General features: G+C 31.9%; 1 protein-coding gene across 2 annotated transcripts in view; it reads right to left on the minus strand.

Annotated features, from left to right (window-relative positions):
* The window catches only part of mor (SWI/SNF- related protein mor), a 95,486-nt gene that overhangs the window by 22,812 nt on the left and 47,453 nt on the right, over positions 1-25,221 (minus strand). For both annotated transcript variants that reach the window (XM_035355394.2, XM_035355395.2), the window contains exons 21-23: positions 23,744-24,019; positions 21,950-22,084; positions 11,797-12,544 (exon numbers count right to left, since the gene is read on the minus strand). In XM_035355394.2, coding sequence (XP_035211285.2) covers positions 11,797-12,544; positions 21,950-22,084; positions 23,744-24,019 — 1,159 coding nt within the window. The remainder of the gene's footprint in view (positions 1-11,796; positions 12,545-21,949; positions 22,085-23,743; positions 24,020-25,221) is intronic.

Genomic DNA, 25,221 nt, shown 5'->3' on the forward strand with positions numbered 1-25,221 from the left:
AAGAATTTTTTGATACATAAACTTAGGAAAATTATACATAGATTCTCTTAATACACTTCAAAATTCTTGAAAAAAGTAACTGCAAGATGTTACAGTATATTTTTAAAACATATTTTAAAGATGCACTACTCAAATTAAAAAGACCTAGTAATGAATAACAGCAATGATGATCTAAAAACTGATTTATGAAGATTTTAAAAAAAGACACTATTGTTGAAAAGTTGGAATCCACTTACTGTTGACCATATATTTAAAATACCACAAATATGTTTAGTTAGATACACTAGGTTTAATATTAACTACAAATATTTATTTCACATCTTACATGGTTTGAGATGAATACATGGTTTTGTGAACTATATATAAATATTAAATAAACTGTTTATATAGAGAGAGATAGACAGATATGTCCAGTCGTGTTAATAGGACCAGATGTTTATATCCAGGATAATCATCACGTGCAGTGCAGACAGCAGCTAAATGGGCTAGAAGAGATTTAATAAGCTGGAGGATGCAAAAGATAACAGGATCCATAATAGAGCAAACAACTGACCTAGGTAGTTCCAAAAATTCTTAACTGGATTTGAATTTGGAGAATTCAGAGGCCTTAATAGTAAGTATTCCTTGTGCTCTTCCAACCACTCATTCTTTATAGTTTCTTAGCTTTGTGACAAGCCACAAAATCATGTTAGAAAATGGCATCCTTCCTAAGAGAAAAAATTTGCACGTACAGATGCACATGGTTTACAAGGCACTTGATGCGATCCACAATGGTGACTGGACCCAGGAAATGTTGTAAGGTTTAACCTAAGTTTTCAATAATTATCTTTAGCTAAAGCTACTTTCCTGCCCATCCTAATTTCAGCTTACAATTTCCTACCAGAATGCGCTTTTAGAATTGTGTTTAATGCAATGAGTAGAAGTAATATTTAAGTCGAAGTTCCGCTGACTTCAAGAGAGAAAGTTTCTGACTAGTGCATATTTGCCTTTTGGCTACAACTCTCTACACTATTACTATGCTCAGCCATATTACAGGCCCTTGATAACTTCGCTAGCTTATTCGATATTTAGGGGCCAACTACTTAGAATTTTGATAGCTTCAGCTATATCTCTTAAGTAAAGCATTAGTTAAGTCTTATTTCTTATTATTTTGAGCTCAAGCCCAATTGAAGGCTTTGCTGTACACCCTGAGAAAGGGGCTATCTGTTAAATCTTATTTGAGCAATAAAGGGTAATTAACTTACCTCAAGTTTACGTTTCTGTTACTGAGCTAAAGCTATTACTCACTTAGCTGTCCATTAAGTTCCTCCACATTTAGTTGTTAGATAAAAAAGTGGAACCCTACAATGTAATGAAAACATCTTTAACATTACAAAATTGTCTCTGCCAGCTTATAATTGGCTACAAATATTTCAAGTTTTTCCACAATGTTTCTAGTCATGCGGCAATGTTCATCTATTCAAAAAACATGATTCATCAGGGAAAATTACCTTTTTCTAATAAATGGAGGCCCACTGTTGGTAATGATGTACAAATTCCAGCCTACAGATAAACATTTGTTAGCAGAGATGGTCATCATACATCTGTTGCGGAGCCCCACATGCAGAAAGATTCATTGAAGTATTGTTTTGGACACTCTGCACTAACCAACTACCCCAATATAATATGCCAGTTGGCCCAAATGGCATTGTTACTGTTCACATCTATCGTCTATTGCTCACAGAGCTTTGCAACTTTGGCATTGTTTATTTTTAGTACAGATCAATTTTGCCATTCATGGTACACTTTCACCAAAGCAACATGCAAACAGTTCACAAACTGTGCTTCTGAAATGCTGCCACCCTTGGTCATTTTTTTCATCAAAACCGCAAGTGAAATGTTTCCTGAATGCTTACAACACATTAATTATATATATATATATATATATATACTCATCATATATGCTGTTGGCACATGGCTCATTATTTAGCACTGAGAAATGTATGAGGTAGTCATATTTATCCAGAGTACGACAATATGAAAAAACATTCTTTTCTACATAACAGACGAGCCCACCAGCAGCCGAGTGGTAAAATCGCTGAACACTGGTAGTTCGGTCCGAGGTTCGAATCCCGCGAACGGGCTGGCTGCATGGGCATCTTCGTGGTTTTTCCCATGTGTAACGTGTATACGAGCCAGTTTCCCTTAGAAAGTCCTCCACGAAAGGCATCCCTCCCCTTAGGCAGATAGTCCTAGTGTGCTTTGCCGTATTCTCAATACACCATCTACATAACAGACAGTATGAAACTTTGCCACTTGCTAATAAGTACTGTTTATTCTTTTTAAAACTACCTGTATTAAAAAAAATTCATGCAGGCAATTAATAATTTACAAAGTAAATGTTAAATATTCTTTCAAGTAATATTGGGATTAATTCAATCGGTCTGAGAAAACATTTCTTTAACTCAAACATAACAAATATAAGATTAGAAACCAGGAGAAAACATAAATCTTTCGAACTTTTTTTATAACTGATAACATAAGACAGCACCTAGCAGGAATCAACAGAGACTAACTTAGTGCTTCAAAGCAAATTATCTTAGGTTAATGCACATCTCTAATGCCAATTCAGAAATAATTCAATGCAGCATTCATGGTGAAACTACAGTCATGAGCCACATGCAGCTCTCTCACTCTTTTAACTCTGACCCACAAGCCATATGCTATCCTCTGGTCCTTCAATACAGCTCATTTGCAATAAACAGTAATTCTGTTTTTGAAATAAAATTGCATTTTGAAAATAGATATCATACAACAACATACTTCTTTATCAATTAATAATTTAATTTCTAAAGTTACATTACGTACATAATAATTTAATTAATTCTAAACTATCTGCCATTAGCTATTCATGAGAGTAATAAAAAAAAAATGACAAATAGTTCTGTTTCTGTGAATTACTACCGCTGCTATGCTAATTTTACAGCAATTAATAGCCATTGGAATGCCACAAGAGACAACTATACAACTCGTTACAGCATAAAAGATAAATATTCCAGTCATTTACAAACTAATGTACTCTTAATTTTTTCTAAAGAAGTTTACTTTATTTCAGGAAGTTTCTCGTTACAGTCTTTTTATGTACAGCCTCTGCTTCTCAACAGCCAAGATGCAATATCTTGCATGTTTGCTATTCCTCTAGAGCAGTGATTCTCAACCGGTGGTAGACAAGAGAAAAATAGGTGGTACGCAAGAGAGCAAAGTAAGTAAAATAGTATTTTTAATGATTAAACTGATTAAATTAGTCTCTTGAAGAAAAAGAACAACTGATAGAAATTTTCTGTGATTGTAACTGAAGATTTCAAAAATAACACAGTTGTTAACTTTTGGCAGAAGGGGGGGAAAAAAAAAGAAGAAGAATTTAAAAGTATTTTAAATAAAGCTATTAAATTTTTATGCCCTTTCTGCACAACCTATTTGTGTAAATAAGGATTTTTTCCATGTTATACTTAAGAAAAATAAAGAAAGAAAGAAATTAAATTAAAAAAAATAAAGAATAAAATTAAAAGTGCAGCCTAATTTACGGTTAACACTAAGTGAAATATGACCAGATATAAAGAAATTAATCTCTCTTAAACAGGCCTAAATTTCACAATAAATTTTAGAATTAAATATCATAACTCAAAATTTGATAATATAATATGGTAACCAATTTTTAATCTAATATTTTTATGTGCATATTTAATACAGTACAAATTTCAAAATCCGGACTCGTCAGGGCTTCGGCGTTTCCGGATTATAGATCATCGATTTAAATGTGGTAAGATGGCATGCAGAAATTATAAAATTAAAAATATGAAACCGTAATTTATGAAATAAAGAGCAATTATGATCTAAAGGGTATCAAAATTTACATTAAAAAAAACTTAATATTTATTTGTTTACTTTATTAAACATTTTTTTCAATGTATGTTGTTTAAGATGCTTCCACAAAAAATTCAAAAAGTTCCTTTTTCTTTTTTCTTGTGTCATCCAATGCCATACTCCTCGCATAATTTTGAGACTGATATGCCGTTATCCATTTTTTGCCAAAATATATCCATCCAAAATATATACAGTACAAAGTCCGAAATCCGGACGTCCATTATCCAGAATGACCTAAAATCCGAACCTCAAAGCCACAAACATATTTTTTGCACGCTTTATGCATGCACATTTGATTTTTCCTTCCATAATAAAAACCTGGAGAATTTCCCTTGAAAATTTTGATTCTTAATTTCACTTAGGCACTAAAAAATACCTTGTTATGGAAAAACAATCATGTAAGCATAAATTTGTGAGGTTAATAATTTGGCTCCGTAGCTGGGCATTTGCTTGGCATACATCTCAAACCGAAACATTCACTTTATTTTATATACCTGACGCCGACCTGGCAAGTCATTTTTATTATATTTTGCTTTCATTACTGCATGTTTATCAATACATGACAGCTTCAGTAATAACTCATGCAGTGATGTCTAAACTTTTTTTATATTAGCAATTGAATAACAAGAGTATGGCAAACTTTTATGCTAACATTACACTTAGCAATGATTATAGATTTTTAAATGCTCTAAGGAACGTTGAGGAGGAAATATTCAACAAAAATTTCTTTTCATATGCTAAAAATAGATTTTGTTACTGAAACTTATAGGCAAAAGATTATATTTAATGCTATTTTAATTAAGAATAACTGATACTATGTTATTCACCATAAATCCAGAAGCGGCGGCAGAATATGTCGGCACCGGATGACAGAATTTAGGGAAGAAGAAATTTTTGGAACATAGGGAAGCACCGAGCGACAAAATTAAGGGATGAGAGGTTTTTATAATGCAAACTTTATGTAATCGGAAAACATGCAGGACCTCAAGCATTTAAATGCTTAAGGAGTAATGATTTCAAGCGTTATATACCGTGCAAATAAAAGAGCATGGATGACACAAGCAGTAATGAATCATTGGTTTGAAAATCATTTTATACCCGACGATCGGCAACATTTGAATTCGGTTGGTTTACCTGATGACTCAAAAATAATCCTGATTGTAGACAAGTGTTCGCCTCATACTTCACTTAAAGTTTTAGTGAAATATAATGTATCCGTATCATTCTTCCCTCCAAATTCTACATCCGTCATTCAGCCTAAGGATATTGGAATAGTGCACGCGCTGAAATGCAAATATAAAGTAGCATTTTTAAAATCCATGTTAAATTTCTTGAACAGTAGCAAGACTATTCAAGAATTTTTGAAATATTTTAGCATAAAATCTGCTGTGTCCAGATACGTTAAAAAATGCTTTGCATAATTTATGGCCAGCTACCATATTCATGGTAAGGAAGATGATATCCGCGAATTTGTAGTTTTTCGGATATCGCAAACTGAAGGTGAAATTTTCCAGTTAACGGATAAAGAAATGTGGAGAAGCGGTAATAAATGAAGATGATATAACAGAAGTTTCTCATTGCGATGACAATGCTCCCATCATCAATCAGTTAACAGATGGCGAAAGTATAGTTCTATATCCAGAAAATACCGCTACCGATAGTGAAAAACGTGACAGAGAGGTTATTAAAAATGAAAAAATTTCGATTGACAAGTTAGTTGGTATTCCCGACACAGCAATTACACACACATGAACAGTGGAACTTTGTAACTAAACAAGAAATTATGTCTGTTTATAGAATTAAAGAGAAAGTATTAGCACAAAAAATGAAGCAACTTAAACAACTTACATTAAAAAAAATGTTTAATAAAGTAAACAAATAAATATTAAGCCTTTTTTTGTAAATATTGATACCCTTTAGATCACAATCGCTCTTTATTTCATAAATTATGATTTCATATTTTTAATTGTATAATTTCTGCATGCCATCTTACCACATTTAAATTGATGATCTAATATCCGGCAAAATCCCAAACCCGAAATCGCCGAAGTCCCGATGAGTCCGAATTTTGGACTTTGTACTGTATATATTTTTAATATTTCTATCGAGAAACTGAAAAATAATCATTGTAAAATGGAATGGTAGTACTAAAGTTTTTAAATTTTTGTTTAGATGGTTTGAGTTAGTTAAAATGTTGAGAACTGCTACTCTAGAGTATTTCTAAGAGTCCGCTGCTCAACAGTAGGGTTTTTTAAGCTTTCAGTCGCGACCCCTTTTTATTACTGAGATTTTTTTCTCGACCCCCAGGACCCCATAATATTTACAAACATTTTGTGAGACTCCGTAAGTATTGCGCAAATCCGATACACGCATGAGTGAAACTAAATTTTTTCACTTGTATTGTAATATACTGTTGCAATTTTAGGTCATTAACTTTAATTTCTAATTTTAAGACATAGAACAATGTGAAAATTTTAAAAAAAGTAACAGTTGAAATGACAGCATCACGGGCAAAGCAAGGAAAATCAACGTTTATATTATAAAAAGAATGTGTTGAAGTATTTTCGTTTTTTTTCTTTGTCTGTATTATCTTTATCGTTTTTCAGATATAAATGCGTAAAAATATTTGGTAATTGTAAAATTATTATAATAAGTCAAAGAAATATATATATAAGGTAAGAAAGGCATACTAACTAAACTAAAAAGGACCTGGGAGAAACTGCTAAAATTTTTGCAGATTCCCTGCTGCAGGTCCCGCTACCCCCAGTCCTCAGATGATTTCAATAATTACTCAAGAAACCACTTTAAAGGGGGAAAACCACTGTCCATGCAGAGGACCTCTCAGTTTGGGAAATAATTTTAAATCTAATGGACTTATGTATAAATTTCATAGCAGATTCATGGGTAAATTTTATCAGTCATGCTTTTCATAACTCGTACTGTCAACAGACTAGTCACAGATTTCTCACACACAAGCTGTGCATTAGCATTTGAAATGAATTACTCATCTCTAAGGTAGTTTTAAGTCATTTTACTGCACAATTTTCCTAACTTTCTAATGTAATGTGCTGTGCTTGCACATTTTTTACATAAAGCTCTTATCTTTCAAGATGAGACCTAGGAAAGCGTAGGTGTAAATCACTATTTACTTCCCATGATTGTAAATGTCAAAATTTTGGCAGTTGCAAAAAGAATGGACTTATCTACTGGACTGATAGCAGCTTCAACTCTGGCTCATAGTCTCTAATCTATATTTCATCAATATCTATTTGTTCAAGATAGAAAGCTTTCAGTATCATCATCAACAAATCCTGCAATCAATTTTTGCTACCTCAAGTAGTAAGGGATGCACAGGCAAAAACTTTTCTGCTCTACAAAACTTTCGTTAAAGTATAGTAGGTTTATGTTAGAAAAATTGCTTGAGCTCATGATATCTCCTTGCATGTTGCTAATCTTCTTCTTTTCTAGCCTACCATATGTGTCTTTTTTTTTTTTTTTTTTTTTTTGCTTGTTGATGTTTTGGATCTTTCTCATCTTTGGTCATCTTGTACACCTGACATCTCACGAAAGAAGCAGCTCAACAGAAGACTGCACCATGATCCACGATATGATGCCCACATGCTTAATGCATATACAGCGAAATTTTGTTAAAATTCAACCATATAAGTATTGAAGCAAACTAAGAATATGGAATGAATAATAACTACCACCATGATACCTCCGTAAAAAATGCCTCGGTATACATAAACAAAATAGAATATATGTTGAAAAACCATTTGGATACAGATTTTTACCAATATACACAAATTTTAATGTTTACTTCACTGCAGCTGGGGATTTTAGATTAGACGATTTTGATTTTACTATTTTTATAATTTTAAGTTTTTGCCATGTACACACCCACTGAATGATTTTAAACATCCTAGTTGAGATTCTTGATCAGGACTTGTATTTTACATTGAATACTTGGATTTTAATAATTTGCTGTACATTTCAACTTTTAGATTTTATAAATTCATGTTTATGATTTTATATTATTTTTCTTTATTTTATTGGATTTGATTATAATATCTTACTGATTTTAACATCACTGAATTTTATCACTTTATAGGACTCTTATAGTTTTTCACTCTTACTTTGAAATTTTATACTTGAACTTTGTTTTACTTGAAAATTTTATCACTGCTCTAATGAAAATTTTCAGTATAAATTTAAATTAAGTTGCACTTTTTCAGCTCTCTAGTACAAAAAAAAAAAAAAAAAAAAAAAAATACTGACATGTGTTCTAGACATTATTCTTATTCAAGAACTTTACTGCATAAAGGGAGCCTTGCTTTCAAAAATCATATCTGGAGAACTGTTCATGAATAAGGGAAGAGAACGGTCATAGTAATAACAAATTCTAATGTTACTTTCATAGCTGACTTCTGACATTAATTACTGTTAACATACAGGGCACTCCCTAAGAAAATTTAAGCATCTACTTCTCATCCATAAATGATATAAATACTTCCCATAATGATGTTTTAAACTTATGTAACATGTCTCCCAGATAAAATGTTTTAAGCTATAATCTAATTAATAAAACGTTTGTGCATAAGTTCAAACAGACTTGATGGATTTTTCTGTAAGTTTAAACTGACTTGGAGGACAACAGAGGTTTCCTCGTTTATAATTTTATTTTATACAGAAATCTTAACACTTTTTAATTCAACTTTGACACTTCCTTTCATGATGGGAAAGGGTCTTACTGACATAGCTCTCGAGTCCTTCAATACAAAATTAAACTGAATTTACATTCAAAATATCTGAGAGAGAGAGAGAGACTCTAACGACCACCAGTATTTCATTTTGAATGCTAATAGAACCAGCAGAAATGTAAATACTTTTTTATATAAAATCCTTTGGTAACTATGGGTCAGTCACTGTTACAGCTCTTTGCTATTGATACAATTTATTGGCTTTAGCTCTGCTAGCCACAATTCCTTCATGAAAGCTTGACAGCCATGCCAAAGCTTAATAGGTCTTTTGCACTTTGTATTTAATATTTTAACTTGATATGAACTCTAAATTCTGTACAAGCTGCACAGGTGTTTGGTTATACTGTAAGTTTTGGTATGTAACTTTTAGGCTAGTAAGTAAATAAAGATTTTTATTTTAAACCTTCATCTTGGGTTTGCCACGACTGTATTTTAGAAGGTAAAACAGGATGCTGGATGTCTTCATATTTCTAGAAGTCTTTACAATTCTACATGTAAAACTGCATGGTTCAAACAAAGTACTTTACTCCTATTTAAATTTAATTTCATTAATAGAATTTCAGTTTATGCCTTAAAAAACAAGAAGCTAACCGAAAACCTTATAATAAATAGAATATCCTTTTACTGACTATACCACACAGCTATGATGATTAAAAAAAGTCAAGCAATTGACAAAAGATATACCATTTTATTATTCATTCAGAATTTATACTTGGTGCTGCTAAAAAATATACTTTTTAACTCAAGAGAAAGCTTATTGCACATTCTGTATTATAAAATCCATTTAAAATTTATGTGTGATCTTGATGAGACAAAATAGTTTATCAAAACATAAATGACAGCTTTCTGAACTTGCAACTGAAAGGTAATAATTTTTTAATAGATAAAAATATATCAATAATTACTTTTATGTAAGTATACTCACGAATTGTTCAATTTTACTCACACTGGCTTACCTTAAGACTTAAGACTGTCTTACCCTTATTGCAATGTCCATTTCAGCTATTGATCCCCCTTAAGGAATATTTTCCCCTCATTATTAAACAGAAGTACCCTTCATTTTTTAGAATAATTTCATTTCTTTACAAAATAAAGAACTATTTTTATTATTCAACAATACAGCTGTGAATGATTTGGATTCAATCAAAACAAATTTCCCATCCAAAAATTATGGTAAGATGAATTTGGAATTTAAAAATAATAATAATAATAATAATAATAATAATAATAAGTATGTTTTTAAAATTAAAAAAAAAAAAAAAAACCACCCAAAGGTAATTGGAATATATAAAATTATTTATTACAATAGTACAATACGTATTCCTTACAATTTTCTAAAATATAACTGATAAAAAATACCTAAAGATTAAATGAAGCAACTTTTTATCTATATTTTTATTAACATTACACTGTTTAATAACTCTGCTATGCAAGATATTTAAAAAAAAAAAAAAAAAGAGGCTACAGGTCCTCTCTCCTTAAATACTAATTTCAAACAAGCACTTCCTGTTTCAAAGTTTCTTACAATAAAGTAGAAAGGTTTTCCAAAATTTTCAATACTGTGACGAGATGGTTTTGTAAATCTCTACCTTTTTATATAGTTTTCATACTAAAGCTAATAAAACATTCCCTATACCCCATTGATTTAAAAACAAAAAGTTCTAAACTTTCACCACAAACATATGAAAAATGATAATTTTTCCATGCTTACTACCAAAAGAATTCAACACTTTTTAACAGCAAATTTAAAAATTTGCTAAATAATGAAAGTTGCACATTTCTGACATTGATGTTTCCATCTTGGATGAAACAGCATTTCTTTTTTATACCATGCCATCTGAAAGTATCAGCAGCACTGATTAAAGAATGTAATTTATGATTATAAGTTAATAGCATATTTAAAAGATAGTTTCATGATAAAATCACATTATTAAAATCAACAACATAAATAATTTTTAAAATACTGTATTTTCCAAAAATTAAGACTCAATATTTATCAGAAAAATTACAGCATACATAATCACCTATGCCACTGATTTCCAAACTGCACACTCTTTGGTGTCATGTCTGATTTATAAGAATACTGCACAATATTTCATTACTTTCACTGAAAGGACATGTAATTTTCCATGCCTACTACCAAAAGGATTCAACACTTTTTAACTGCCAATTTACTTACTAAAAAAAGTACTAAATAATAAAATATTGCCAATAAATAATAAATTATTGCTAATTAAGTTACTAAAAAACAAAAATTGCACATTTCTGACATTAATGTTTCCATCTTGGATGAAACAGCATTTCTTTTTATACCTTGCCATCTGAAAGTATTTATGAAGTGTTATCAGCAGCACTGATTGTAGAATGTAATTTATGATATACGATCATAAATTACTTTCAGCATGTTAATGTACATAAGTTAAGAATTAATATATTTAAAAGATAGTTTCCACTACAAAATCACATTATTAAAAAATCAAAGAAATAATTTTTATACAGTTCTTTCCAAAAATTAATACCCATTATTTATAGTCATAAAAATTACAACATCTATAATCACATATGCCCTTGATTTTCATACTGCACACTCTTTTGTGTCATGTCTGATTTATAAAAATACTACACAATATTTCAGTATTTTAACTAAAAAGACATTTCGATGCATTGTCAAGGGCACATAACAGACACTGCCAAACCATTGTTTTAATTTAGCAAAGACAGAATCTGGCAGCATGAAATTGATTGATTGTCAGATATCAATGAATGGTGAATATCTTTCGCTAAATGTTAAAGTCCACTAAACCTTAAATACATCTGTGACATAAAACTGAATTTTTGACTGCCACTGTGACATATAATGATTGTATCCAGTTCGATTTCCAATTGATATATATGCTTAATTTATTTTCTAACAATTTAGCTACAAAAAAAAAAATTGAGCTGCAGCTGTTAGGTACATTTATATTCTAAGTTTAGGCATAAACATTAAAAAAAAAAAAAAAAAAACCAAGCTGTGCAACAAATGGACAATTTATGGATAAGATCTTTAGAACAACATTAAGTCATAAATTTTAATTCAATGATTTCAGAAAATTACCATTTAAAAAAAGGAAACTAGAAAATTAAGACATACCATGTTGAGGACGAGGTACTCCACTAGGCATTCCACCTGCAGTCATAATACCGGGAACAACAGGTCGTAATCCACCGTGAGGCATCATTGATCCATTTGGTGGATATGCTCCAGCTGGAGGATAATGAGGACCAGGAATCGGTGGAGGTCTATTATGATGAGTCATCATTTGAGGAGCCATACCCATACTTTGAGGAGGCCCTGCAGGTGGGTGTGATGGCATATATGTGTGCTGAACAGGCGGATGTTGCTGTTGGGGTGGTGGTTGCTGTCCTACATATGTATGCATAGGCATCTGTTGATTAGTAGGTGGAATTTGAGGTGGGCCAGGTGAAGGTATAGGAGGTGCAGGAGAAGGATGAGGTGAAGGCTGGGAAGGTGGATGCAAAGTTGGAGCCGCAGGTGATGGAGAAGGTGGAACAGGACTTGGACTGGGCTGAGGTGTTGTAGCAGCTACAGGGACAGGGACGGCATGCGGAGATGCTATCGAAGGGGATGCAACGGACTGATGACTAAGAGAACCAGCATTTGAACCAGGAGACTTCGAAGTGGGATACGTCGAGCGAGACTGCTGAGAAGAACACTGACCTGGAAGTGATGGTGAATCCCGACCTTGTTCTCCACTTCCACCAGACTGAGTTATCAGCATTGCATGAGCTTGCTGCCGTGCACGAAATTCAGCAGCTCTCAACTGCTCCATATGAAACTGCTGTCTTTCTTGAATTAACTGCTGTCGTTGATATTCAAGCTAAAAAAAAGTTTAAAATTTGACAAATTTTAAAATTTTAGTTTCATAAAATTATTTTACGACAAAAAGTGCATTCACATTTACAGGCTCTCCTTCCCATAAACACAAGCGGAAAGAAAACTATGAGAATCATACTGAAAATAATGTGAAAGTCAGCCTTACATTTCTATTAACTAGTACAGATTGTACAAACTTATCATACTATTAAAGTTTCCATTCCTCTATACACTGACTACCAATAAGTATTAGAACACCTGTGATAGAAATTAAAACTTTATTCAAAATCAATAGTTGGTAGAGCCTCCACGAGAGGTAATTACAGTGTGGACCCTCAGGGGCATACTTTCTACAAGTCTTTGTATGGCAGCTAGTGGTATTTTCTTCCACTCGGCTTGGAGAAGACATAGAAGTTCCTTCACCGATTTTGCACGGGTAGTGCACCCCTGAATTCGGCGATGCAACTCATCCCAGAGGTTCTCGATGGGGTTCAGGTCTGGACTCTGGGCAGGCCAGTCCATTCAATGAACTCCACTGGCACCATACCAAGCCTTTGTTAACGTTGAAACATGACAACTGGCATTGTCATCCTGAAAGTAACAGGGGTCCGACCCGTAAAACTGCCACAACATAGGAAGCACATTGTCATCCAAAATAGTGCAGTAGGCATCGGAGTTGAGCTTACCATGAATGGGGACCAAAGGTCCCAGCCCATACTAGGAGAAACACCCCCAGACCATAATTCCACCTCCGCCGAACTTGACTGTTGACACAATGCATTCTGGCAGGAGACGTTCTCTAGGTAGACGCCAGACCCAGACCCTGCCATCCGAACAGTAAAGGGTGAACCTTGATTCGTCACTCCAAAGAACCCGTTTTCACTGATCTTCGGTCCAATTTCGATGTGCTTTGCACCACATTAACCGAGCAGCGCGGTTGGACTTTGTGATCAAAGGCTTACGGGCAGCAGCACGACCATGAAAGCCAAGCAGATGTGCTTCCTTACGGATGGTATTCATTGAAACAATACTCCCGGATGCCTGTTGAAACTCCTCGTGGATGACGGCCATCGGTTGGGTTCGGTTCTTCTGAATTTCTCTGGACAGCACTCGTCGGTCTCTATCTTCCAGTTTCGTTGGTCTGCAGACTCGGGGCACATTCCGACAACCACCGCTCACCTTCCACTTCTTAATGACATAGGCCACTGTCAATTTTGGGTACTTCAGATCGCTATATATGTCCCTTAAGAATCGGCCAAATTTGTGATACTCGATAATTATACCTTTCTCGAAATCAGAGAGCTCCGAACTGTGAGGCATCTTGCATGCGACTAAAGCCGATGCAGTTTCCTACCCGATATATACCGGCAGAGTCTGTGATGTACCTTAGGACCGCAGATATCACCATTTGCATAGGTATCCAAATATTTATTGGTAATCAGTGTATAACAGTATGCAGTAATAATTCTCTTCATTGCAAGTAAATAATGAATATGAAATTAAAAGCAATGTGCCTTCACTAATTTGTTCAAAAAAGAAAGATTACCAAAAATTCAGATAAAGCTACAAGACTGCAAACATGACACCACTTATAAGAGCAAAACCCAGATGAATGAAGAAGTCTAAAGGAGGGGAAAGTGGCAATCAAGATAAACATGAATAAAGATGCTCAAACTGATTTGGAAGGCAATCAATCAGCATTTATTTTCTTATAGCTAGACTCCAGCCACGAAACAATACAAAAGAAAGATTTAAGTTATTATGCAGTGGAAGAAACTGGAAAAAAATAAAAGAAATGGGAGAGGGAGAAAATAAGCAATGATGCATTTGTAGGGCTGGTAAGGGAATAAATTTACTAGTAACAGTTTTAAATTATTTGAAAACAAATATTTTATTATTTCTGCAATAAAATACAAAATAAAAAAAAAATTCCCCAAAAAGATCTAACAAACAAGTGGTGCAAATGTAATCACAAAGCTGCCAACTCTGAGATCCGAAAAACTGAGAAATTTCTATAAGAACACCAGCAGGTTTCCACGTTGTGCAGCAATACCATTCCTTAGGAGCTCCAAAATGATTTTAATTTAATTTATAATGAATGATTCAGGGTATTAACTATTTGTAAAACAATTCTGATGCAAAATATATTAGTATGTAATTATTTATATATTCTAAATTTCATGCTCTCTGACTAATTTCATTTTATAACTTTTTTCATACTCGGAAAATGCTTAGGAGAAAAAAGCTTTCATTTATCAAAATACTTTTTTTAAGTATAATGATAATAAACTTAATAATTATTGTACCTAAATATCTGGATAAACTTAGTAATGCACCATATATACAAGCCAATAATAAACTTAATAATTATTGTACCTAAATATCTGGATAAACTTAGTAAAGCACCATATATACAAGTCAAAAAAATTAAACACAAATATTAACTGATTAAACATTACTTGAATCCTTATATAAAAATCTAAAAATGTCTGCGGTAGATCAAAATTTGAATAAAATGAAACTTAATTTAAAAAAATTAGTAAGAAAAAGGTAATAAGTAAAAAATAAAATTCAGATGAAATAAAATTTAACATGATTTTTTTAGTAAAGTCTAAAAATTAATAACCAAAAGATTCAGTATCTGTCAGAATATATGATGAAAAAAACAGGTGTCTGCCAATAAAACCAGAAAAACTGGCAGCTATGCTATTCATTTACAGTAGACTTTACTGTATTAGTGATGATGAAGATTTAATTTTCTAATAATTCAGTTTTATTTTCTGTTCCTTCCGAATAAATGTCATTAATTTTCTATTTTATTGCTGTTAAGAGCTGAAATTTAGTTTCAAAATCCCTCCAAACTCCCAAATGTAAGAGCAGATCTTATAGCAAGTATGAAAATGTGCATTCTTGATGATAAGGGCATCACTCTTTTTTGTTTTTTTTTTTTTTTTTCCCAAATGACTGCACTGTGACCAGCAAATGGTATAAATTAGATGTTGTAAAAACTTTATGAAACTATTAAAGGTAAAGGAGATTTACAGGTAAAGGTAAAAGTATGGGGGACACCAGCGATGTAACATAGGTCAATTGGTAATGCCTTCCCATACTAACTCTTAGGGGGAAAAAATAAATAAATAAATAAATAAGAAAAAAAAGTGGGGAAATTGCAAGTTTTCTAAGAATTTACATAGACTGAAGCTTTCCAAAAGGTCTAGAGTTTGCCTATTATGCTACATCGTGCATCCAGTATTTAATTAAAATAATGATGTAGGACATAAGTAGATTACAAAATAGTCGGAATACAATTTGAGATTCACAAGATAAATTGAACATCTGATTTGGTGCAACAAAAATAGGAGATAAACATAATTAATAAACAGATAAACATAATTAGATAATTATAATTAGTACTGGCAACACAATGTTAAAATGAAATGTAATAATAATGCTAAAGAGGTGGGTGTCCATGGTTATTGGTTTATCGCAGTTTATAAAGTTCACGAGGGGAGCCATTTTGTCCATAATCACAGCATGTAAAAATTCACTAAGCAGTACGTGGACTTACACTTGACAGAGATCTAAGCCGTAGTAAGAGAGACGTTGCATAATTTTCTGAAACTTTGGATACTGATGTTTATTTTTAATTAAAAACCTTTGGAATGCCAGGAGATCAGTTCTTAGGGATTTTATGTAAATATCCTCAGTTAAGGGGCATGAAAAAGTGTAATGATCAGGAGTTCCCTGTTCCCCACATATACAGATATCAGAATTTGCCAAATTTCTTGCGTAGAAATATGTGGTAAAGGAGATTACACAAGAACATAAATGGAATCCATATTCACCATCAGAATGTGCACTCTCATACATTTTTGGAACATTTCATGCAATATGCAAACTAGGCTGGACAGTGATTTCCTACCTTTTACCCTTCATACAGATCTGGTCTTCCACCTTTAAACTTCTATACTTTTGGTCCAATAAAGAACAATCTATAGGAACAATGATTTGCTGAGGTAAAAGGGAAAGGCCATAAAGACGTAGGACACACCTGAATTTTTCCAAAGAGGATTTGAGATTTGGATTCAACAATGACTTAAATGCACTTACTTACCTATAAATGAAAAGTCACTTTAACATCACACAGAATCTGAACAATTTCTACACGTTAGCAAAAGAGTTAGACTGACTTTTGCATTACTTTCAGTACAACCTTTACACTTTAAGAAGAGATAGAATATACTGGGAGAAAGTAAACTGCAATACCAAAAAAGGGTCTAGGAAAAAAGCCCACAGGAATAATGCTCACAGGAAAAAAGCCCACACAGAAATATGCCCTCATAGAAAAAAGCTCACATAGAAAAACGCTCAATTAGAAATATATTCTCACGGAAGAAAGCTCACAAAGATATATGCTCACATGGAAATAAGCCCACTGATAAATAAAATACGTAAAAATATCCTGACATAAACCAATTAATAATTAATCGATTTGAACATCGTACACCTACTTGAATTTTTTTTTTTTTTTTTTAATTATTTGATCATTTGAAAAAAATACCGGGCAAATGCTATATTAACCTTTTCAGGGGCGATATCTAAAAGAATGAAAACTATAGTAAAATTCTGCATGTACTGTAATATTTTATACCACTGCCCACTGTACATTTTTTCCCCTGTAACTGCCAATAGTTTATTTTTGTTTTTTATTTACTCTATTTTTGCATGCTTTTGATGTGCATCTACAGAAATTGATGTAATGTAGTTGTTTGCGTTTGGAGCCAAAAAAATTCTAGAAGACCACAGTTTCCAATCAAAGTGTGGAATTATTATGAAGCAGCCTTCGAAAAAGCTCCTAAAACAACAAATTATTATGAAAGCTGTCATAAGGTACTAAATTCATTATTTAATTGTAGCCATCCTAGTATGTGGTTTTTGTCCGAAGGACTAAATAAAGATTAAGCCTGTCAACGTTTATTACTAGCTATTGTAAATACAGGGCGTACTGAAGTAAAAAAAAGAAAATATGAAAACTTACATTTGGTAATCCCGAATCATGTAATATGATGAAATCGATGATACAATTAGATATTTACAAATACTAGCTAATATTCAGTAATTTTGTAGAAACATTAGGTATTTTTGGGGCAGGATATGTGAAAAATGAGCAAAGCCTTTGTCAGGAATCGAACCACGGACCTCTGTAATACACGCCCAGCGTGTAGACCACCACACCACGAAAGCATGCTAGGAAGGTGGGAGAAATAATTTTTAGAGGACCCAATCACCAAATCCTGGGTGTGGAGAATCATCATCCACCACCCTTTTAGTTAGGGCGCCACTGTAAAGATATTACGTAATTTTGAAGCAGGAGATATGAAAAATGAGCAAAGCCTTCACCGGAAATAGAACCACGGATCTCTGGAATACGCTCACAGTGAGCAGACCACCACGCCACAAAGGTATGCTTATATGTTTATGTGAAATATACATAATTTATATATAACAAGGTATTTTATGTGTAATTTAAATAAAATAATTATTTCTATTTTCTTATTCTTCTAAGTGTTTACATTATAAAATGTGTAACTTATACTTACTATTATTTAATTTTTTTAGCAATTAAAATTGTAATAATTTTTCGCTGTATGTTCTGTTTTATTTTTCTTCCTTCCTCCTCTCTTTTTCCTAATTCAAAACGGCCCGTTTGTTATTGTTAATCTTATATAGCAACTAAATCTACACATAAGTTATACAGTTTTTGATATATATACATATACCATAGATGTTTTGGTAATTTAAATCATTTTTCTTTGAAAAATTCAAGTAGATATATGATGTTCAAATCGATTAATTATTAATTGATTAATGTAAGGATATTTCTACATATTTTATTTATCAGTGGGCTTATTTCCATGTGAGCATATATCTATGTGAGCTTTTTTCCGTGCGAGCATATTTCTAAGTTAGCATATTTCCATGTGAGCTTTTTTCTACGCGGGCATATTTCTGAGTGGGCTTTTTTCATGTCAGCATTTTTCCGGTCACCCCAAAAAAGTAATAAATTGGGAAAATTGTACATGAATGAAAGGAAGTTACTATACACAGTATCTGCCACTTATTTAAATCACATTTGTTCCAAGCGTTTTTGAGTTTAATAAATGGAGATTTATATACCGCAAATTGTGATAATAATTTTGAAAATTTCAAGGAAAATAATAACTAACAATTAATTCATTCAATCCTAAAATAATAATTAAAAATTAATACTAAAATTAAATATTTATGTAATTTTGAAAGTCTTTCTTTTCTTTTCTTTTTTTTTTTTTTTAATTGGGTCAGTCCATAAGTTCGTGCGCATTTTTTGACAAAGTTTTAACTAATATAAAAAAAAAAACACAATTAAACATTTTTCATATATTTTCCTCCATTATCTACAATGTCTCACCATCTTAATGACATCTTTTTTATGCCATTGCTGTAGAAAGACTCTGGTTTTGATGCAAAAAAACTTGAAAGTTCATTGTGTACATTCTGTTTAGAATTTAATTTTTTTCCCAGTAAAAAATTTTGTAAGGCACGAAATGAGTGAAAATCACTTGGAGCAATATCTGTGGAGTAAGCAGGATGTGGCAAAAGCTCCCAGTTAAATTCACTAATTTTTTTGCATCGTAGTTTGAACTGTATGCAGTCTAGCGTTATCATGATGAACCAACACTTTCTTGATATTTACCAATCGTGGGCGTTTTTTGATCAATTCTGAGTTTAGACGGCAAAGTTGTTTGTTCACTATAAACTTCTGAATTAATCGTTTGATTTGGTTCTAACAGTTCAGAACGTCCTGAAACAGGATTCATCATCAATGCTGCTTTTTCCAACTTAAAATTTTTTAAACCATTTCTGGGCAGTCCTTACACTAATAGTGTGTTCCCCGTGTACACTATTAATTTTTATCAATGCAAACCTGGCAGATTCACCACACGAAAATAAAAAATTTTGCACAGCATGTTTGTACTGATTATCTATATTCATCTTCTATGGGTATTAAAATGTATTCGATATTTACAAAAGTTGATGACGAACTGAATAATATGTTCAGGTTCAAAATTGTATTGTTTTAGTAAATGCGTCATAGTGAATTCCACGCATACTCTTAATGCACACGAACTTATGGACTGACCCAATATAACTATATTTTTGATGAAGTTTTATCTCTTACAAACAACTAGTCTATGTTTATTTCATACTATTCAACAAAAGATTTTAGTTGCATTCTCCATTTCGTGAAACTACTGACGACTTTCTTTTGTTCAGCACCAGTTCAAGAATTTTTCTTAGAATCTGAAATGCTTTTCAACTGGCGATGGCATGTCATTATGTTTTTCTGTATTACTTTTACTGTCAGTTTCTGCAGTTCTTTTTAACTTAGTTTTTATAGACATTGTCTCAATACTGTCATGAATTTATATATGTTCTAAAAATGAATCCTCATGACTACGCTCAATGTTATCCGAAACATCAGCTATAGTTTTCAACTCCTCTGAGACTCCTTCTACGTAAAAACCACATTTCCGAAAACATTTTTTTCAAATAAAACTGATTTTAAGAGATTAAGCCCCTGCACTGACTATAATGTAAAGAGCCTCTAGCAGAAATAACGATTTACTTAGCTCTTTTGAAGTGCATGCAGTTTTACAAAATTCAATTCTCATCATCATTTACTGAACATCTTTTGTATAATGGCATTTGAAAACTTGTATAATACACAAAAACCCTTGGAAGCATTTACAGAAACAGACATTAATGTTTTTCAGGAAGGGATGAGTGTACTGCATAGTTATCTAAATAACAGAGATATTATTTTCATTTACAGTTTGCTGTTCCATTTCAAAAGAAAATCGGTAAAAATACTATTTTTCATCCAAGAGTTCTTGTTGTTATGATAAATTAGATGTAACTTCTTGACTCCTTTCCAGCATCAATGTTTCCTGCTTTTGTGAATAACCAGTACTGTCTTCTTATTTGAATTCATATTGCATATTAATAAAACAGTTACTTAATCCTTCAGTTTCTTAAACGAACTGCTGTTTCACTTTTAAATATTAACATATGTTCTGGCAATGCTCCGTAACACAGTATAGCTCCATTTATATTATAAATTTCAAGTGGCTAGTAGATTTCAGAGATGGGCTCTCCTTAGTCAATACTGAGGGACGAATGATGTCTAGATATGTGACTTTGATCTTCTTGGCGGATGCGCTGTGGTCCACCACTGTTCATGTGTACTTAAAATTGTGCTGTGTCACACTTAAAGCCCCTCTGGATTGACCTGCAGGTTAAGGCATTTGTAACCGAGTATGGCAGCCTCGAGCAGCTGGGTCTGAGAGCCTCTTCCTCTGGTGTTCTGTCCCTTAATAACTCACACCTGACAGATACAATGGAAATATGAACTTCTCTGAAACCAATGCACTAATGTGTTTCACAGATTTCTAGGTCATACATTGTTCTTTTTGGGGATTAAATCCTTAGTCCTGTTATGCCACTATCACATCAACATCACTGCTGTTCAAAATCTCTTTCACAATTGTTATTATTTTTCTTTAAACTTTTTAATCATTTTTCTTTTAAATGAAATATATAAGGTCGTTTGCTAAACTTTTTCAAAACTGAAAAGTCACAATGAATTACATCAGTAGCAATTAAAGTAAAAAAAGGGGGGGAAGAGAGAGGGATTCTGTCTTGTAAAACTTACTCTTGACTTTTACACTGTTTACATTTCCCTCTTACAAACATATACAGAATTGAATCAGAAACAAAAGACAATGCAATAGATTACATTCTTAAACATGAATAAGATGAGGAATTTCAGAGGACACTAAGAAATCACCACTGTTCAGGTTTCTTAGAAGGTACCATATTCAATACGAAGGTAAGTCAGCGATTTGCAAATTTCATAAATTTACTTCTGAGACATTTCTCAAATTCAAATCCATAAATAAAAATCATAATGGCTAATTCTACCATGTGATTCGCTAAAATGATATAAAATCAGTACAGACATATTACTAAGACAATATAACCATAATACAAACAAATTTCCTTGGCATCTGTGAGAAATGTTAGCAATTTTTGGGGGGGGAAACAATATCTATTTATTCTAGGTATAAGTAATGAATACTTAGAAACATGCAGATTTATACAGTTTTTTTTTTTTTATTTTATTTTATTTATATATATATATATATATATATATATATATATATATATATATATATATATATATATATATATAAATTGCTTATATTATTTTATGGTGGTAAGAAGATTAGCAACGGGCATAGAAATAAAACCTTAATTTTGAAAAGCCTATTACATGTTAATTAAATTACTCAAAATGAAAAAAACTTACAGTTTCTCGCTCTCGATCCATGATTGCTTCCAATTCTTCAAAATGACGTAATTTAATTTCTAATTTTTTCATCTGTGTTTCAACCAATAAAGCTACAAGAGATTTGATTTTCCTTTCCTCCACAGCAGCCAGATGCTATAAAAAATTCAATTTATAATTACATCAAATTATAATTCAATTTATACTAGAAATAAACTAAAAATATCCTTGTTAGTTAAAACTTAAAAAACAGCTTATTCTCTTTACTAGAGAAAAATAGTAAGTGCTATTCAGCTTCATTACCTAAATATTTAAATTTCTGAGTTTGATAAATGTAGCTTAACATATAATTTTCAAGATTCACAGTTTCTATTTTAAATCGGTAATAATATTCTCTATTACATGACTTTAAATAAGTATTATTTTAAGCAAAATAGCTTTTCTCCCTTTTTCTTGAATACATTTGTATTTTCAGTTATTTAATTTTTGTGCATCCTTATTTGCTGAAAGCTACACATTATATCACAAAAATATAAAATATCTGGTAAAAACTAAAAAGTTCATTAAAATGTCTAAAATTTTAATAAGAGTAATAAGAGAACTACTGATCAGTTCTTTCCAAGGTTATACATCTGTTTTTATTTATAAATTGCTTATATCCTTTTATGGTAGTAAGAGGACTAGCGATGAGAATAAAATTAAAACCTTAATTCTGAAAAGCCTATTACACAAATTAGTCAAAATTACTCAAAATGAAAAAACTTAGTTTCTCGCTCTCGGCCCATGATTGCTTCCAACTCCTGAAAATGGCATAATTTGATTCTGAATTTTTTCATCTGTGTTTGTAGTACATGTAATTTTAGTTTTTCACATTTTCCATTGTTTTTGAGTTTCTGTATATCCCTTCCTCTTTAAGCATTTTAAAGGTAGCTTTCCAGCATACTTTTATTAATTTGAGTAGTTCTGCTAGTTTAAGTTCAAACTAATGAGAATACGCATTTTATATTATATATTAGTTATTAAAATTTATTTATATGTAAATTGAACACTTTCAAGAAAAAAGAAAGATTATTTGTTGAACTTTTAAGTTTCTAAAAATATGAGAATAATATGTGATTTTAATTACAATCAAATAATTACTGGGCACGGACACTTCCGGGCATACCTGAAAAGATTTAATTTTCAAAATAGTAGTCGTTGTAGTTTTTGTAGTGCTGAAGGCAACGCATGACATTTCGTCGAAGACTGCAAATTATTGAGACATGTTAGGGAAAGACACAGTAACATACAGAAGTTCTACTGCAGCACTAACATGTTTAGATTTGCAAAGGATTTGGTGAGCTTTATGAGTAGCAATGGGAAAATACTGGGAATTTTGGTTTGGTGTCTTTGACTGTATTTCTGCTTTTATCTTTTGTTTTTAACTTTTAACTGTATTTTTGTTTTTCTGTTTTGGGTGTGCTGCGTTAACCATGAGGCAGATTGTTACTGACCAGGAAGGTTGCAGCACACTTGTACATTACATAACAGCACTTGAAAACAAATGTAACTACTATTTAGAATATTGCTTAATCTCTGCAATTACTAACACCACTGCCAGCCATATAAAATATGCCATTTAGAAATGACACAGACTAAAGTTCTTTACAATTCTCAAAAAAATTTGCTAATACAGAAACATTCAATTTTCATATTTAAATAAATACAAATCAGCTTTCATTTGCAAATTAACACCTAGTACTTTTATCATCAAAGAAATATAATTATTATTACTTTCCCTGACATAAAAAATAGTATGAAATGTAGAAAGCTTACTTTAGCTTTTACAGCTGCAGCTCCTAAAGCTGCAGCAGCCGCTGTAGAGAGCTGAGCATCCTTTAAGACTCGTTCTTGCTCTGTTTCAGCTGGTTTTGGTGGAACTGCATCAGAAGATTCCTGTTGGCTGTCTGTTCCAGATTTATCTGCATTTGCTTCTGTGTTCTCTGACTGATCTGTTACCTCAGAGGATTCAGTATTTGCAGGCAAAGGTTTGTTATCAGCAGAGATTTCAGACTTTTCCTGAGAAGACTGATCAACATCCATGGGTTCAGTCTAAAAAATTACAATCAAAATGAAATTTTTTACTTGTAAATTTCATTAGTTTTTAACAATAAACAAGCTACTATTGGTGAATAACATATTACTTTAAATAACATAAATTTCCCATTTAAATTAATAAGAAAATAAATATATGTTTTTCATTCAAATTATAATCAAAGTTTCTAAATATTTAACTAACTTCACTTCATCAATGAAAGCATCACCCAAACTCAATTTAATTTGAAAGTTTTGTCTTATATTTTTCTTTATTTATCATAACTCTATGCGGGTTTAAATTCAAACAATTAACTCTAAACCATTTATATGCAAACTTAATATTTCTGACGACTGCAACAAGTACCAGTAAATTTTTCACACTGAAAAATTAATAATACAGCAACAACAAATGCTATCTTAGAAAACATTTAAGAACGGAAAGTCAACAATAAAAACAAATATCCGACTTCTGCACTATCTTAGGAAACATTTAAGAACAGAAAGTCAACATAAAAACAAATATCATACATGGTCATTTTCCACAGACAAGGCCCAAATCATGTTGAACAATTTTAAGACCATTCAGAAGAACTACTGTTTAGTACAATTTTTCTGCTTTGTCTTACAATATAAAACAATCAGTTACCGTGGATGACTTTGGGATTACCATGTGAAGTGGAAAATGGTTCTCCTTTGCAAAGTTCTTTAGTTCAGTGCTGATTGGGTAAAAACACACAACCTTTTTGCAGAAAGAAGGAAAATTTTCAAGTCTTTCTTCCAATGTTAAAGCCAGTAGAAATAGTCCTCACATGAAATGAGAATTGCATTGCCGACCAGAAAGATTAGGCAATTAGATCCTTACAAATCAGCATGCATAATCACTGCATAATTTGAGTGCAAAGAAAGATTTCAAATTTTCATTAATTTCTTTGAAAGCTATGCAGAATGGTTTACAAAAATACAGACAAACATGTTTCCATAACACAAAAAAAGTACTTTAAGGTCTTTTGTAGAAAAATCAATAAAAATTCATGCTCTAATATTTAATTTTGTTATATCTCGATAACTCGTTTAAATTATGCACTAATATAACAATAAGAAAATATTATCGTAGTATATAACAAAATATATTAATATATAGCATCTGACTTCTAATGAATAACAAAAATGACTTCATAATGCATAACAAAATCAAATCACATTTGTAAAAAAATGGC

Source organism: Stegodyphus dumicola, chromosome 2 (assembly GCF_044657685.1).
Source record: "Stegodyphus dumicola isolate Sdum_Otavi_A_Nest chromosome 2, ASM4465768v1".
Lineage (NCBI taxonomy): Eukaryota > Metazoa > Arthropoda > Arachnida > Araneae > Eresidae > Stegodyphus > Stegodyphus dumicola.